Genomic DNA, 19,311 nt, shown 5'->3' on the forward strand with positions numbered 1-19,311 from the left:
CTAATTCAGACAAAAAGCCCAGCCAAGCTTCAATGAGCTGGTACCTCGCCATTTTAAGGCGTTTTTAGATGTGCCACCTAGCCTATTATTCGGCGACTCCAGGACTCCGCACGAAAATTAAGCTCAGTATAGGCTCAGTATAGGCAGTATAGGCTCAGTATAGGCTCTATATAGGCTCAGTATAGGCTCAGTATAGGCTCTATATAGGCTCAGTATAGGCTCAGTATAGGCTCAGTATAGGCTCAGTATAGGCTCTATATAGGCTCAGTATAGGCTCAGTATAGGCTCAGTATAGGCTCTATATAGGCTCAGTATAGGCTCAGTATAGGCTCAGTATAACCTCAGTATAGGCTCAGTATAGGCTCAGTATAGGCTCAGTATAGGCCCTGTATTTGGCACCAAAATACTCGGCTAATGTTCACCGTTCACCTAATGTACTATACATTAAAAACATTAAAATTGCTTTAAATACAAACAAACTACATAGATTCATATGTATGTATTAAGTTTACCCAACGAATATATATATATATATATATATATATATATAACCTATATATATTCTTTTCAGACCAAGATCCCTTAGAGTACGTCAACAAAGACGATCTGGACGCTACATCTTCAGTTCATTCTTACTCTAATCTTCAAATCACGACCAGTGCACAGCCTGCTTTGTCTGCTAGACCAACAGCCAACAGCAAACCTTTAATCCCTGTGAAGCCACCAAAGGCGTCAAGGGGTCCATTTGGTGGCAAGATACTCTCAACTCCTACGTCCACTTTTACTAATACAACGTTTGAGCCGGAACCAGTACAAGAGGAGGAGGATGTCTATGAAGAACTACGTGTACCTGAGATGCTGTATCGCAACGAGGGTACCGTGAAGAAGGGAGATACCAATAGCAATATTTATCAGAACTGCGGCATCTCTAGCATTGATCAAAACTAGATTTGTGATTTAGATAAAGTTGTAATACAAGAAAAAAATGAATTAAAACTATGTACGCTGTAAAGATACATTGCTAATAATTTATTGACGATCTTTTGCTATTTATTAAGTAAATGACCTAAAACTTTAATATTTATGCATGACGCGAAAGTTTTCATGGGGGGGGGGGGTGTATTGAACAAGTGATAAGTGAGTCTCAGTTTTTTTAAATAAAGCAGATTTTGGGAGAATTTATTTTGCTCTACCCAATCAGCTGCTTGGACTCCTTACTCTTTATTACAGCAACAAGCTTTATTTTCAAGAGATTGTTCTCTCCTTTAGATGTAAATAGAATTTGTTACACTTATTGACAGTTCTGTTCACAAAATTGTTTATAATTCGGTGATTGTGTATATACCTGATGTTTTATTGTAAAAGTATGTAAATGTTTTTGTTGAATGCATTGCAATTATAAAGCTCCAAATAAACACCTCGTATAAATGCGACATCTGATTTACAATTAATCTTATTTTTTCCCTCAGATTTAATTTTAAAAATATTTTGAAGAGAGGCTAAATAAACATGCATATATATGTGTCAGGATTTTGTGATTATACCATCACAAAAGAGATACAAGACACCGATAGCAAAGACAAACAGACACAAACACTCTTTTGTTCCCCTGGCAATCAAATCATTAAATAAGAACAATGTCACATGCAAATTATGAGTGAGTCTGGTGTGAATGTACACTTTGGTTTCTTATAGTTATAATGTTTGGTGTAATGCACAAATTGTAAGACAAATTTCCATACGGACAATAAAGATCATAGATATATATATAATGCTTTATCTTCTACTGCGAAACAAGTAAAACTTTAAAAAAAAAAAAAGTAGACTTTCTTTTAAAAAAAAAGCTTATACGAAGTGTAATTGTATGAATTAGTTAGGATCAGCCAGGTCATTAAATTTGTAATAGATCTTGACCCACAACAGTAAATCGATGCGATTAATAATATTTTATTTTATTTTTAGCGCTATTTCATGCTTTTTAGCTTTCTGAATACGCAAAGACACATCAATTATCTGGACCAGTTGGTAAAACTGGGGGGGGGGGAGGAAGGGAGAAAGAAATGGATATCTGGGTTAATTTTAACTGTAATTGGTTTTTAAAAGCAGGACCGACCTGAATTGGAACTCGTGTCTCCCGCTTCCTCAGACCAAAGTGCTAACTACTCCTGTTAGTCAGGTACTTATGACCAGAGACGATTGTATAGTTATATAATTTCATTCCAACTGTGGCAAGCTCTGCCACTTCAGAATTGGCTTGAACAGTCACACCAGATTCTGCCCCGTCTCAAGACGTAACCAGAGCCATTGACTCATCTGGGCGCATTCATTGTCTTCCGAGACAGGAGGAGCCATTGATTACAATGTGGAGCGGCGCTTCTAAAGAGGACTAACTCAACGTATACCACCACTTGAGTCTAGTAACATTTCTTTCATTTGTTCGAGACACCAAACAAAGTAATTAATGACCAATAAGTTAATGAACTAATTGGTTATTTTAATTTTTTTTTTGTTTCCTGTTTTGTCAAGTATGTCGGAAAAATAACGTGTAAAAACTTTTTGCCAGACCGACAGACATACAGACAGACAGAGAGAGTGGATACAAGCTTTGTAAAAAAAATGATAAAGAATAGAGTGTATCATTTAAACACGCAAACCCATTTGCTTCCTGTATATTTTGAATAAATATAATAAAAAAAATTACCAATCCGTCATATATTTTTTTTTTAATACCAACAATGGAGGTTAAATCTTTCAATATTCAGAGATATGGCTTCATATGTAGAGTTTGTCCCCTTTGATAATTGAACACATTGTATCTCCGACACCCATTAAGCGATTACAATGAAATGGCATTCACAGACGGAATAATTTGAGATCACTTCAAAACAAACTAAATTGTCAGAAATTGAACAAAAATCTCATCAAGATCATTGGCAACAAAAAAGATCGGCCTAGACTTCTTAAACAAAAAAACGCAAGAAATGTAAACAAGATTTTAAGGCATCAACAACAACAACATAAATAATTAAAAAATACTTATGTTAAAAAGACAATACCAATTATAGAACGAATGTTTTTCTTTTAATAACTAATTAGAATTACAGCAATTTCTCATCGGTCTTCTTCCTTTGAAATCAAAATTTTGTTCAAGAAAAATTGAAAAGGAAGAGATGCTTATCTGTCTCCTCGTGTGAGGATCTTTTCGCGAGCCCGCGTATTATAAGAGAAGTTGTAAGCCCTCCTAACACGAGTCTTGATGTTAGTGCATTGGACATTCCTGAGACTCCACCCACATTGGTTATAGATGAGGGGGGAACACCCATAATTAACCACTAGAACTGGTTAAATTTACTTTTACACCCAGTCATGACAGACATTACAATCTTATCATTAAATATACGTAGTCTTAGAAACAAGCAAAAATACATTGTACACCTATCCAGAAAATACAGACCAGACTTCATTTTCATTCAAGAAACAAATATAGACACACATTATAAATCACGCAAATACACATCCGACATAGGGCTGAAAGAGGGCTGGTTTAGCCTAGGTAACGAGTGTAGAGGGGTAGCTATTTTTCTAGTCTCAGATAGGTTTAAAGTAGTGCATGCATTTAATGACACCAGGGGAAGAATAGTAATCATTAGAGTAGAATCAGGAAATCAAACATTTACACTTGCAAACATCTACGCACCAGCAAAGAGCGCGGAAAAACAGGATTTTTATGAAAATTTAATCGATATACTAAACAATAATTATAGAGAGGATACGCTTATCATAGGGGGGGATTTCAATTACATAACTTCTGCATTAGATAAACAGACTACTTTGGCAGTGGGTCCTCCCTCTCGTAAAACCTTTCCGAATCTTAATTTCTTAGAGGAGATAGAGAGGAATTTTAATTTAGTTGATGCTTACAGGACACTAGAACCTATGGGTCGTGACACCACCATGGTGCATAGGTCATACCCCGTCTCGACGCGCTTAGATAGAGTGTATGCTCCTAATCATCTCTATATAAGTCGGGTGTCACACCTGGAAGAAACACTAGAATACACAGACCACAAAGCGGTGTTAGTTACTTTGGACATAAAAAACAAAGAAATTAAAAGAAAGTCATCCCACTGGAAATTTAACAATTCTCTGTTGGAAATTCCCCTTTTCGTGGAGTTAGTTTCTACTAATCTAAATTCTTACTTACAAGATATACAAGATCCACATTTCGATTTAACACAGACATGGCCTCTCCTAAAAAGTTCTATCAAGCAGCAAAGCCAGTTAATATCTACATTAGCTCAGGGACGTAGGAGGCAAGAATATGAACAACTCAAATACACATTATTACACACGGATGATGAAATCGTTAAAACAGAAACTCTTTTAAAACTAGAGGAATTAAACAAGTATACTTATAGGGGTGCTGAGATTAGGTGTAAAAATTACTTAAGTAATGAAGGTCCTAGTAAACTATTCCTATCGTTTGAACAGAATGTACAATCAAGTAAAATAATAAGCAACATCATAGATAGTGAGGGGAATAAAGTAGATGATTATGAAGATATTAAGAATATTTTTACAAAACACTTCACTACTATATACAGTGAAGAGCCAGTATATACTGATGCTCAAGATAATTTTCTAAAATTTTGCAATCAGCTGGACAAGACAGATGAAGATCTTTTAGGGAGTGCATTTACGCTAGACGAACTCAGGACTGCCCTGGACTCGACTAAGAACAATAAATCACCCGGTCCAGATGGCTTAACATTTGAACTCTATAAAACCTTCTTCCCCCTGCTTGGTCCTCTCTTACTGCGACTATATAGCGACGCCATTAAACTGGGGCATTTTCCTCCAAATTTTAACGAAGCATACATCACACTTTTACCTAAGAAATCTGAAAATAACACTTCACCTAGCGACTATAGGCCCATTTCACTTCTCAACACGGACTATAAACTTCTCACAAAAATGATTTTCCTAAGAATGAAACCACTCATAAACCAACTTATCGGACATGACCAGTACTGTTGTATCCCGGACAGAAACATTGACGGCATGACGCATTTTTTACGGGATTTTATCATGTACAGTAAGGATAAAAACCTCAATGTGTCTCTTTTATCTGTAGATCAAGAAAAAGCCTTTGACCGAGTAAGCCATAGCTTCCTGTTCAAGGTGCTTGAGAAATGTAAAATAAGTTCCCTGTTAATCAGATATATAAAGCTTGTCTATACCAATGCAACAAGTAGATTGATAATAAATCATTCTCTCAGTAGGAGTATCCTCATACAAAGGTCTGTCAGACAGGGCTGTCCCTTATCCCCCTTCTTGTATATCCTTTGCTTGGAACCCTTCTTGGAATCTGTAAGATCTGACCCATCCATTATTGGGATAAATATACCGGGTCGTTCCTTCTCAACCATCAAAGTCAAAGCCTATGCGGATGATACAACCTTTTTTCCATCTTCAGAGCAAGATATTGCGAATATACTAAAGAAGTTTACACTTTTCGGAGAAGCTAGTGGTTCAAAAATAAATATAAATAAATCCTCTGTAATGGGACTAGGGAAATGGAAATTCAAAGAGAATTGCGCTTTCAGAATTGTTGATAAAATCAAGATTTGTGGTATTGTCTATACCTGTAATCCTTTGTTCTATTGTAAAGACCAGTGGGAGAATATTTTTGTCAAAGCCTCAAACTTAATTAAACGTTATCAGCACACAGGTTCTACAATATTTGGTAGAGCTGTATTGATAAATAGTTTGGTCATTCCAAAGATTGTCTATTTAGCTAACATTACAGAGCCACCTCCTAAATTCATAAACAAGCTGAACAAGTTAATTAGAAGCTTTATATTTAAAAACACTATTAGGAGCATTAAGCACACTACACTCATTCAAAACAAAGAGGATGGGGGGATAAACTTGCAAGATGTTAAAACAAAAATACAGTCGCTAAGGCTAAAATTTGTAGGTCAAGTAGTTAGAAACCCAACAAACTTTCCCTTGACAATTTACTATTATGGTTTAAGATTAAGTAGTCTTCTTCCAATACACAATGATACTCCTCACTATTTTGGTACAGTCACTCATCCGTTTTACAGATCTATTTCAAGAGTTTTACCTGGTAATGAACATTTAATACACAACAAAACCAAAGAATCATACATAACACTTAAAAAGCTGTTACAGGAAAGCCTAGTGAATAGGATTAAGTGGGGGAGAGTTCTTGGGGTGACAGAATTCAAGGACACATTCATAAACCTACACAGTAAACATATCCCACCAAAAGCTAGAGAGATTAGTTATAGACTTATCTTTGGGATGACCCCTATGGTTAGAAGACGGGCAAATGACCGTGAATGTATATTATGCCACCTTGAAAATGCTGATAACGAAAAACACATGTATTTGGAATGTCCATTATTCCTTCAAGTTAGAAGTACTGTAATGGACCTATTGGAAGCAAACTGTGGCAATTATGTAAATGTTAACTTGTCTATTATTTTAAACAAGCTGCCAAAACTAAAAAATAAAATGATACATAACTTTAACTTGATTATTGTTTCCGAATACAGGAATCTTGTTTGGGCTAGCTGGCTCAAATGTCTACATAATAATAAGGTGTTTGATCCTAATCACTTGGAATTAACGTTTAGAAAAATAATGGACTTTAGGGTAGAGAATTATCTAGTTTGATTTTCATATACCTGTATAATTCTCATGTACTTTTTCAGAAATAGGGTGTTGGGGGTCAGGGATATCTGATATTGTGTTGATTGTTCTGGAGTGGAGTATACTTGTATCATTTTTCTGTCTTTAGGGGGTTCATTGGTTAGGTAGTATGTCTTTGATATTAAATAATATTTCTATTACTGTTATTATATTTTTAGGTTAATCACTTTTCAATTGTTTATGATTTAATACTTGTGAATTATGGTAACTTACAAATAAAAACATATTAAAAAAAAAAAAAAAAAAAAAAAAAAAAAGCCCACAAAAGAGGCAAGATGGCCCATAAAAGAGGCATATAAAGCCCAAAAAAGAGGCAAAGAAAAGAGGCATAAAGCCCAAGGATTCCTATGATGATAAAGCTAAAACTGAATAGCGCAAATTCTGAGGTTTCCTTTAAAAAAAAAAAAAAAAAAAAAAATCACTTGGAATTAATATTTAGAAAAATAATGGACTTTAGGGTAGAGAATTATCTAGTTTGATTTTCATATACCTGTACAATGCTCAGGTAGTTTTTCAGAAATAGGGTGTTGGGGGTCAGGGATATCTGATATTGTGTTGATTGTTCTGGTGTAGAGTATACTTGTATCATTTTTCTGTCTTTAGGGGGTTCATTGATTACGTAGTATGTCTTTGATATTAAATAATATTTCTATTACTGTTATTATATTTTTAGGTTAATCACTTTTCAATTGTTTATGATTTAATACTTGTGAATTATGATAGCTTACAAATAAAAACATATTTAAAAAAAAAAAAAAAAAAAAAGCCCACAAAAGAGGCAAGATGGCCCAAAAAAGAGGCACATAAAGCCCAAAAAAGAGGCAAAGAAAAGAGGCCCAAGGCCCAAGGATTCCTATGATGATAAAGCTAAAACTGAATAGCGCAAATTCTGAGGTTTCCTTTAAAAAAAAAAAAAAAAAAAAACAAGATAGCCCATAAAAGAGGCATATAAAAGAGGCGTAAGGCCCAAGGATTCACATGATGATAAAGCCAAAACTGAATAGCGCAAATTCTGAGGTTTCCTTTAAAAAAAAAAAAAAAAGAATGTGAGTCTAATTGTATTTAAGGCTCAAGTTTTCTGTCTCTTTCTATTCGTTTTTGTCTCTTTCTGTCTCTGTGTCGCATGATAATATATAAGTACCACTGAAGTGAAAAAAAAAAAAGAAATATACATTCGCTAAGGCTAAAATTTGTAGGTCAGGTAGTTAGAAACTCAACAAACTTTCTCTTGACAATTTACTATTATGGTTTAAGATTAAGTAGTCTTCTTCCAATACACAATGACACTCCTCACTATTTTGGTACGGCCACTCATCCATTTTTCAGATCTATCTCAAGAATTTTACCTGGTAATGAACATTTAATACACAACAAAACCAAAGAATCATACACAACACTTAAAAAGCTGTTACAAGAAAGCCTAGTGAATAGGATTAAGTGGGGGAGAGTTCTTGGGGTGACAGAACTAAAGGGCACACTCATAAACCTACACATCAAACATATCCCACCAATAGCTAGAGAGATAACTTATAGACTTATCTTTGGGATGACCCCTATGGTTAAAAGACGGGCAAATGTCCGTGAATGTAAATGATGTCATCTAGAAAATGCTGATAACGAGAAACATATGTATTTGGAATGTCCATTATTCCGTCAAGTTAAAAGTATTGTAAGGGACTTATTAGAAGCTAACTGTGCCAACTATGGGCAGTGTGTAACTAAATCATAGGACTTCTGGCACAAAGGCAACCATACAGATGTAAACTAAATGAGAAATTCTTCACGCTTCAGTAACCAAAGATGATATCATTTCTATAATGCCGAGTTGAGCTTGGCGACGTGTTTCTGGTATCTCCACCCCCCCCCCTTTTCCCATGTTTTCCCCTTTCCCATACACAGACAAGTTTAATAGTTTTTTTCTGTGGAGTGTTCAAACAAAAAAACAAACTATGTTTCCAGGTAAGGAAGTAAATCTGTTTCCTGGGACTGGCAGAAGAATGGAGCTGAAAATGGGCACACTTTTGTACATCGTGCTATGCGTTCTTAAGGTAAACATAATATGTTAACACATTTATATGTGTATTGATACAGTTTCAAATCTTGTACATTTATTGATTCTATCAGAACTAAGACTCAAATATCTCTTCGTCTGCAAACGTTACGTCTGCTTCAACGTGACTTGCTTTTACTGGTCGGCCAGGCTGACCTACTTTGTCATTCTTGTAATCAACATATTAGGTAATATTATAAGAAACACGTCAATTTCTGAGAAAACTAAATAATACATTTGTCTCCATGCTTTACAGTTATATAAATATATCAGAGGGAAATATTTTTTTTTGTTTAAAAATTCTTTTGTGGTTTCGTTTTTTATCCATTTACCTTCTTGTGCCATAAGATAATTTCAAACGATGTTTATTTAATATCATCAACGCAAGACATATTTCTATAGACTGCATTCAGACTGAGCTACTTGTATGGTTGAAAGTATGCATATTAAGGTGTTGAGACCACGGATACAGTGTTCGAATCCTTCTTTGCCTCCTTCTGTAATGCCAAGATTGCGTCCTGTGCAATGCGATGCTCATCTTTCCTTTAAATAAAAATCGTTTCCAAAATGAACTAACCCCGTGTTCTGTCATTTAAAAACATCTAAATGACTTTGAATCCGAAGTTTGATATTGTTTAGCCTACCGAATTAATGTCATGGATTTTTTTTTTCAATTTATCTTTTTTTTTTTTATGTTATACAGTTCGGATATAGCTTGGTGTTGCAATGTCCATAGACACCTTTATGACTGCATACTCTAGCTGTACCAATTCCAACTAACCCATGATATATGCACGCTACTGTAACCGATTCCTACTAACCCTTGATAAATGCACGCTACTGTACCGATTCCTACTAACCCTTGATATATGCACGCTACTGTAACCGATTCCTACTAACCACTGATAAATGCACGCTACTGTACCGATTCCTACTAACCAATGATGTATGCACGCTACTGTAACCAATTTCTACTAACCCATGATATATGCACGCTACTGTAACCGATTCCTACTAACCCTTGATATATGCACGCTACTGTAACCGATTCCTACTAACCACTGATAAATGCACGCTACTGTACCGATTCCTACTAACCAATGATATATACATGCTACTGTAACCGATTCCTACTAACCCATGATATATGCACGCTACTGTAACCGATTCCTACTAACCCATGATAAATGCACGCTACTGTAACCGATTCCTACTAACCCATGATAAATGCACGCTACTGTAACCGATTCCTACTAACCCATGATAAATGCACGCTACTGTAACAGATTCCTACTAACCCATGATAAATGCACGCTACTGTAACCGATTCCTACTAACCCATGATAAATGCACGCTACTGTAACCGATTCCTACTAACCCATGATAAATGCACGCTACTGTAACCGATTCCTACTAACCACTGATAAATGCACGCTACTGTACCGATTCCTACTAACCAATGATATATACATGCTACTGTAACCGATTCCTACTAACCCATGATATATGCACGCTACTGTAACCGATTCCTACTAACCCATGATAAATGCACGCTACTGTAACCGATTCCTACTAACCCATGATAAATGCACGCTACTGTAACCGATTCCTACTAACCCATGATAAATGCACGCTACTGTAACCGATTCCTACTAACCCATGATAAATGCACGCTACTGTAACCGATTCCTACTAACCCATGATAAATGCACGCTACTGTAACCGATTCCTACTAACCCATGATAAATGCACGCTACTGTAACCGATTCCTACTAACCAATGATATATGCACGCTACTGTACCGATTCCTACTAACCCATGATAAATGCACGCTACTGTAACCGATTCCTACTAACCCATGATAAATGCACGCTACTGTAACCGATTCCTACTAACCCATGATAAATGCACGCTACTGTAACCGATTCCTACTAACCAATGATATATGCACGCTACTGTACCGATTCCTACTAACCAATGATATATGCACGCTACTGTAACCGATTCCTACTAACCAATGATATATGCACGCTACTGTAACCGATTCCTACTAACCAATGATATATGCACGCTACTGTAACCGATTTCTACTAACCAATGATATATGCACGCTACTGTAACCGATTCCTACTAACCAATGATATATGCACGCTACTGTAACCGATTCCTACTAACCAATGATATATGCACGCTACTGTAACCGATTTCTACTAACCAATGATATATGCACGCTACTGTAACCGATTCCTACTAACCAATGATATATGCACGCTACTGTAACCGATTCCTACTAACCAATGATATATGCACGCTACTGTAACCGATTCCTACTAACCAATGATAAATGCACGCTACTGTAACCGATTCCTACTAACCAATGATAAATGCACGCTACTGTAACCGATTCCTACTAACCCATGACAAATGCACGCTACTGTAACCGATTCCTACTAACCAATGATATATGCACGCTACTGTAACCGATTCCTACTAACCCATGACAAATGCACGCTACTGTAACCGATTCCTACTAACCCATGATATATGCACGCTACTGTAACCGATTCCTACTAACCCATGATATATGCACGCTACTGTAACCGATTCCTACTAACCAATGATATATGCACGCTACTGTAACCGATTCCTACTAACCCATGATATATGCACGCTACTGTAACCGATTCCTACTAACCCATGATATATGCACGCTACTGTAACCGATTCCTACTAACCAATGATAAATGCACGCTACTGTAACCGATTTCTACTAACCAATGATATATACACGCTACTGTAACCGATTCCAACTAACCAATGATATATACACGCTACTGTAACCGATTCCTACTAACCAATGATAAATGCACGCTACTGTAACCGATTCCTACTAACCAATGATATATGCACGCTACTGTAACCGATTCCTACTAACCAATGATATATGCACGCTACTGTAACCGATTCCTACTAACCAATGATAAATGCACGCTACTGTAACCGATTTCTACTAACCAATGATATATACACGCTACTGTAACCGATTCCAACTAACCAATGATATATACACGCTACTGTAACCGATTCCTACTAACCAATGATAAATGCACGCTACTGTAACCGATTTCTACTAACCAATGATATATACACGCTACTGTAACCGATTCCAACTAACCAATGATATATGCACGCTACTGTAACCGATTCCTACTAACCAATGATATATGCACGCTACTGTAACCGATTCCTACTAACCAATGATATATGCACGCTACTGTAACCGATTCCTACTAACCAATGATATATGCACGCTACTGTAACCGATTCCTACTAACCAATGATATATGCACGCTACTGTAACCGATTCCTACTAACCAATGATATATGCACGCTACTGTAACCGATTCCTACTAACCAATGATATATGCACGCTACTGTAACCGATTCCTACTAACCAATGATATATACACGCTACTGTAACCGATTCCTACTAACCAATGATATATGCACGCTACTGTAACCGATTCCTACTAACCAATGATATATACACGCTACTGTAACCGATTCCTACTAACCAATGATATATACACGCTACTGTAACCGATTCCTACTAACCAATGATATATACACGCTACTGTAACCGATTCCAACTAACCAATGATATATACACGCTACTGTAACCGATTCCTACTAACCAATGATATATACACGCTACTGTAACCGATTCCAACTAACCAATGATATATACACGCTACTGTAACCGATTCCAACTAACCAATGATATATACACGCTACTGTAACCGATTCCTACTAACCAATGATATATACACGCTACTGTAACCGATTCCAACTAACCAATGATATATACACGCTACTGTAACCGATTCCTACTAACCAATGATATATACACGCTACTGTAACCGATTCCTACTAACCAATGATATATACACGCTACTGTAACCGATTCCTACTAACCAATGATATATACACGCTACTGTAACCGATTCCTACTAACCAATGATATATACACGCTACTGTAACCGATTCCAACTAACCAATGATATATACACGCTACTGTAACCGATTCCTACTAACCAATGATATATGCACGCTACTGTAACCGATTCCTACTAACCAATGATATATACACGCTACTGTAACCGATTCCTACTAACCAATGATATATACACGCTACTGTAACCGATTCCTACTAACCAATGATATATACACGCTACTGTAACCGATTCCTACTAACCAATGATATATACACGCTACTGTAACCGATTCCAACTAACCAATGATATATACACGCTACTGTAACCGATTCCTACTAACCAATGATATATACACGCTACTGTAACCGATTCCTACTAACCAATGATATATACACGCTACTGTAACCGATTCCTACTAACCAATGATATATACACGCTACTGTAACCGATTCCTACTAACCAATGATATATACACGCTACTGTAACCGATTCCAACTAACCAATGATATATACACGCTACTGTAACCGATTCCTACTAACCAATGATATATGCACGCTACTGTAACCGATTCCTACTAACCAATGATATATACACGCTACTGTAACCGATTCCAACTAACCAATGATATATACACGCTACTGTAACCGATTCCTACTAACCAATGATATATACACGCTACTGTAACCGATTCCAACTAACCAATGATATATGCACGCTACTGTAACCGATTCCAACTAACCAATGATATATACACGCTACTGTAACCGATTCCTACTAACCAATGATATATGCACGCTACTGTAACCGATTCCTACTAACCAATGATATATGCACGCTACTGTAACCGATTCCTACTAACCAATGATATATGCACGCTACTGTAACCGATTCCTACTAACCAATGATATATACACGCTACTGTACCGATTCCTACTAACCAATGATATATACACGCTACTGTAACCGATTCCTACTAACCAATGATATATGCACGCTACTGTAACCGATTCCTACTAACCAATGATATATGCACGCTACTGTAACCGATTCCTACTAACCAATGATATATGCACGCTACTGTAACCGATTTCTACTAACCCATGATATATGCACGCTTCTGTAACCGATTTCTACTAACCCATGACATATGCACGCTACTGTAACCGATTCCTACTAACCCATGATATATGCACGCTACTGTAACCGATTCCTACTAACCCATGATATATGCATGCTACTGTAACCGATTCCTACTAACCAATGATATATGCACGCTACTGTAACCGATTCCTACTAACCCATGATATATGCACGCTACTGTAACCGATTCCTACTAACCAATGATAAATGCACGCTACTGTAACCGATTCCTACTAACCCATGATATATGCACGCTACTGTAACCGATTCCTACTAACAAATGATAAATGCACGCTACTGTAACCGATTCCTACTAACCCATGATATATGCACGCTACTGTAACCGATTCCTACTAACAAATGATAAATGCACGCTACTGTAACCGATTCCTACTAACAAATGATAAATGCACGCTACTGTAACCGATTCCTACTAACAAATGATATATGCACGCTACTGTAACCGATTCCTACTAACCCATGATAAATGCACGCTACTGTAACCGATTCCTACTAACCCATGATAAATGCACGCTACTGTAACCGATTCCTACTAACAAATGATATATGCACGCTACTGTAACCGATTCCTACTAACCCATGATATATGCACGCTACTGTAACCGATTCCTACTAAACCATGATATATGCACGCTACTGTAACCGATTCCTACTAACCAATGATATATGCACGCTACTGTAACCGATTCCTACTAACCAATGATATATACACGCTACTGTAACCGATTCCTACTAACCAATGATATATACACGCTACTGTAACCGATTCCTACTAACCAATGATATATGCACGCTACTGTAACCGATTCCTACTAACCAATGATATATGCACGCTACTGTAACCGATTCCTACTAACCAATGATATATGCACGCTACTGTAACCAATTTCTACTAACCAATGATATATGCACGCTACTGTAACCGATTCCTACTAACCAATGATATATGCACGCTACTGTAACCGATTCCTACTAACCAATGATATATGCACGCTACTGTAACCAATTTCTACTAACCAATGATATATGCACGCTACTGTAACCAATTTCTACTAACCAATGATATATGCACGCTACTGTAACCGATTCCTACTAACCAATGATATATGCACGCTACTGTAACCAATTTCTACTAACCAATGATATATGCACGCTACTACTAACCCACTGTTAACGACCACCTTTCAGCTCACTTAAAAACTGACTTTGGCATACATTCGTCCCCCATAAGGGATACGTTCCCTACCAAGCGTAACTGTTGGACCATAAGAAATCCCTCTATATTGTCCATACCGGCGTTCGCAAGGACCTCGCTGTTTGTAGTGATCATTGAACTAAATGAGTAACAAAATGGTGCATTTTAGTTTCCATCGCATTCTTTTATATTTATTTGTAAAGTACCACGTGACCAGACAACTGTTAACTGGTACTTCAGGTGCTTCATTGCAGTATATGTTTGTTGAGGTTTTTTTTGTTCAGAAATTTCAACTGTTATTTTCATTCCCCTGTTATTATAATTATTCTAGTCACACATTTCAAATGGGTGAGCAAACTTTCTGGGCAAAATCTAAAACGTGGGTGGACACGGTTCTCGAAAACGGCCTCAACGATTTTCCTAGAAACTTGATTGTTGATGTATTTCGTTGAGAAAAGAATAACTAGTTCGTCGGCCACACGGGGAAAACTGTAGTTAGACAGTTACAATTTTTCGAAGGAAAAATAAATTGGCTTGATAACCAAAAAATATTTATCTTGAACAGGCTGTACAGTTCGGTTATTTCTGCTTGTAGGTAGCCAAGCCAAGCCCAGTTCAATCGCACTTAGCCTCTCGACCACGCTACCCAAATGTGATTATGTTACTCTTGAAACCTCAGTTCTTCTATACTTTTAGAACAGCTTTGATTATTTAAGTCTGCGATGATATTTCTTAGGTATCACTGTTTTTAGCGACATGACCTTCTCTTGTCTCATTATTTCACTTTTGTTCACTATTTTAAAGAGGATGTAGATCTTATAATATATCTTGATTGTAGAACAAGCCAAAAATAGTTTTTAAAAATCCTTTTATAAACAACATTAGCTTATCTTAGGTAAAGTACTCCCCACTCAAAATTTTATCTTTCAATAATGAAGAAGCTACCTCCCTTATTTTGGTATCTAACAAAATCATTATTTACCAATAATTTTCTGACATTGGCTATGGTATTTCATACTACCAATTCAAGGTAGGCAATATGGGATTCTAAAATGATTATATTTATTTCTATAACCCATATGGTAATACTTCAATCCAACTAATATTTAGTAGAAAGTTTATTTCATATATACTGAATCCATTTTATAGTAGCGGTTGGTAAAAACGTATTACTAAAATGTTTTATAACTCTTTAAAATTAAGTATCTTATATTGCCCCACATTCCCCTTTACACTAAACATTTAATATCAACACATTGTGCTGTATTTTTAACTTTAAAAAAATTCTGTATTTTTCAGTTCAAAGTTTCAGAAACACATACAAAATGTTTCACGCAAGAAACGGGGAAAAAAATGTATGGGAATTCATGCAGTGATAATACCCAATGTTTGACCGAGTACTGTGGCTATACAACCTGCTCATGTCCTTTTGGTTCTGTTTTGGACTCAAAAACTGGTTTTTGTGTTAGAAGTAAGAGCTTTAAGGATTTGTATTAAACTTTTAAGTATATATTATACCAGAATATATATCTGTATTATCGCAGAGTTATAGATATGTCTTTGTTGATTCTAATAATAAATTATAATGTTATAGAAGTCAGGTAACTATAGCATACTATTTCTCAGGTACCGGAGATAACATGATAATGGCTAGCAATGGCGACTGTGGCTACATTGTCAGCACAAGAGAGGTCAACTTGTACACTGTAGTAGTCCAGTGGGACATCATTGGAGACACGGACACATACGTCACATTGGTGTAAATTGTCAATCATTTTAGTATTTAGTAAAAAGAGTAATGTACCCCTTTTCTGACCTGGCAATCTATGACGCAAATGATGTACAGGTCATCTGTTTCCGTGACCCAGGGTTAACAAAGTTGTCTAGTGGTCAGCGCAACGACCCGTTTTAGTATTATTTGCAAACACGAAATGTAGTATTAGACTGTGTATTATAACTAATCTTTTTAGTAAAATTACAAATTGGAATAACAACAAAAACTATTGATTGATTACTGGGAAGGGGGGGGGGGAGTGAATTTGGCGCGAAAAGTTATTTGTTTCATCTCAACGGGTTTAAGTTTTGGTTAGAGAAAGTGACGCGACGATTACAAACAAAACTAGGATTTAAATTGTAACGAAAGGAGACACAGAATGATTATGACGGCTTAAGAGAGAAGCAGGTTTTATGGAAGTAGAGATTAGGGTTAGGGTTAGCTTGACGACATTTGAGGGTTTTTTTCAAGTACTAAACTTCTTGTTCGACATTGTTCATCAGCCTCAAATACGTTCTGAATTATATTGGACTTTCGGCTGTCTTACTTCGTTACTTCAGTGTTTAGACTTACCTGCACAAAACACAGCGCGGAGGCGCCTAATAATTTCAATACCCAATGTTGAATATTGATGAAGAATGCTTTCACGTTTTAGGTGTACGTCGTTAAAGAACAGTTCGTTATAGACATATTAATCGGTAGTAGGGGCCACTTTATCAGAATTCAAATTATTCGATAGGATAAACTACCATTTATCTAGGAAATTATTTTAATTTTATACAATCTGTGTCTTTATTTTCATGATCTTTGGGCACCTCTGAGTCCACTCAGCTCTAATGGGTACCTGACATTTGTTGGGGAAAAGTAAAGGCGGTTGGTCGTTGTGCTGGCCACATGACACCCACGTTACCCGAAGGCCACAGAAGCATTTGCCCTTTAGACCACAAGGTCTGAAAGGGGAACTTTACTTTTTTTTTTATATCGGTACAAAATAAACGCTAATGTTTGAAAATAAAATTTGAATAGATAATGTTGGTATAAAATACCGGAGATAATACGATAATGGCTAGCAATGGCGACTGTGGCTACATTGTCAGACTAAAGAGGTCAACTCGAACACTATAGTCCAGTGGGACATAGATAATGTTGGTATAAAATATGTGGTTTTTAGCCCCAAGTAAAACGTATTCTACAACATACTGCATAATTCAGAAGCATAAAGTAAGACCTCCCTATGGTAGCAGCGTGCATTACTAAAATACATTTCAATTGAGAGTAGCGCCTTAGTTTTACATTGTAATAAAATAGTTGCTGTTTTAAAGGATAAAAAGTTTGAAAGGTAGGGTGAAACAAATATTAATCTAAATAAAATGTTAAATTAAATCAAAACGGCGAATTGAAATCTTCAATTAAAAAAAAATTAAGTACTATAATTTAACACCTTAAAAATATTTTGATTGATGTTAAGTGTATATCATGGGCGTAGCCAAGATTTTTTTTCGGGGCAGGGGGCTTGAACCGCCGCCCCCCCCCCCCACTGGCTACGCCCATGGTGTATATACATATTTAATTATAATCTCTAAGATACAAAGTAAAGCAATGTTCTCAAACTGTTATCCCGTGTAAAATTTCTCTCTCTAGGATACTTGAAGTGAACATGAATACATTCTACTGTAGTTACAATTATGTAGAAGTATTAGAAGACTCTACGATGCTAAGAGGTCCACTATGTAGCTCTAATGACTATACCGCCAAATATCAAGCTTCTAAATCAAGCAGACTTACTGTCAGGTACAGAGGGACTTATGGAGGCGATCAAGGCTTTAGAGCTGTCTACTTCATAAGAAGTAAGTCATTTGTAGAACAAAATTTCCCTATCTATGTGTCACATGCGTGTGGATAGTGTTACGCTCGACAGTATAAAACTACGCCTGAACATAATGTGCGTCAGTATTATTAGGTCACATTGAAATAAAGCACATCTTTATACGTAATGTAGGCTCAAGATAGTATGGGAAGCTGAAAGAGCTTACTATCACTGACGAAAACAATCCAGAAAGATCGATTTACTCAACTATATATAGTTCGTCCATCGTGGTTCGATGATGACCACTTTGTCATCCAGGGGGCTGAGGGATTTGCACTGGGGTTTTGTGCCTCCTCATGTGGCTGGTGAGACCTACGTGAGCCCGGAATGTTCGGCTGCACACTGGGCAGGTTATTCCAGCTGGAGCTAGTGTCGTTTGTCTTGCTTTTCTTTTCTGGCGTTTTTCTTCTGCCAGCGTTGTTCTTTTTTCCTCAGCAACCTGTGCGCCAGTTTTCACAGCGCGACGCCATGATGCTCTGTCATGTGCCTCTGTCTCGCAGGTGGCTGGGTTTATGTTGAGCGCCTTC

General features: G+C 36.7%; 2 protein-coding genes across 2 annotated transcripts in view; both read left to right on the forward strand.

Moving 5' to 3' along the window:
* Positions 1–1,433, forward strand: part of LOC106058585 (uncharacterized) — a 32,332-nt gene extending 30,899 nt beyond the window's left edge. Inside the window, exon 21 of the mRNA XM_056034061.1 lies at positions 572–1,433. Coding sequence (XP_055890036.1) covers positions 572–948 — 377 coding nt within the window. The 3' untranslated portion in view covers positions 949–1,433. The remainder of the gene's footprint in view (positions 1–571) is intronic.
* Positions 1,434–7,805: 6,372 nt separating this feature from the next.
* The window catches only part of LOC106058584 (uncharacterized), a 26,395-nt gene continuing 14,889 nt past the window's right edge, over positions 7,806–19,311 (forward strand). Inside the window, exons 1-4 of the mRNA XM_056033687.1 lie at positions 7,806–8,789; positions 16,443–16,614; positions 16,770–16,902; positions 18,559–18,764. Of these exons, the coding sequence (XP_055889662.1) occupies positions 8,616–8,789; positions 16,443–16,614; positions 16,770–16,902; positions 18,559–18,764 (685 nt within the window). The 5' untranslated portion in view covers positions 7,806–8,615. The remainder of the gene's footprint in view (positions 8,790–16,442; positions 16,615–16,769; positions 16,903–18,558; positions 18,765–19,311) is intronic.

This window comes from Biomphalaria glabrata, chromosome 6, assembly GCF_947242115.1.
Source record: "Biomphalaria glabrata chromosome 6, xgBioGlab47.1, whole genome shotgun sequence".
NCBI lineage: Eukaryota > Metazoa > Mollusca > Gastropoda > Planorbidae > Biomphalaria > Biomphalaria glabrata.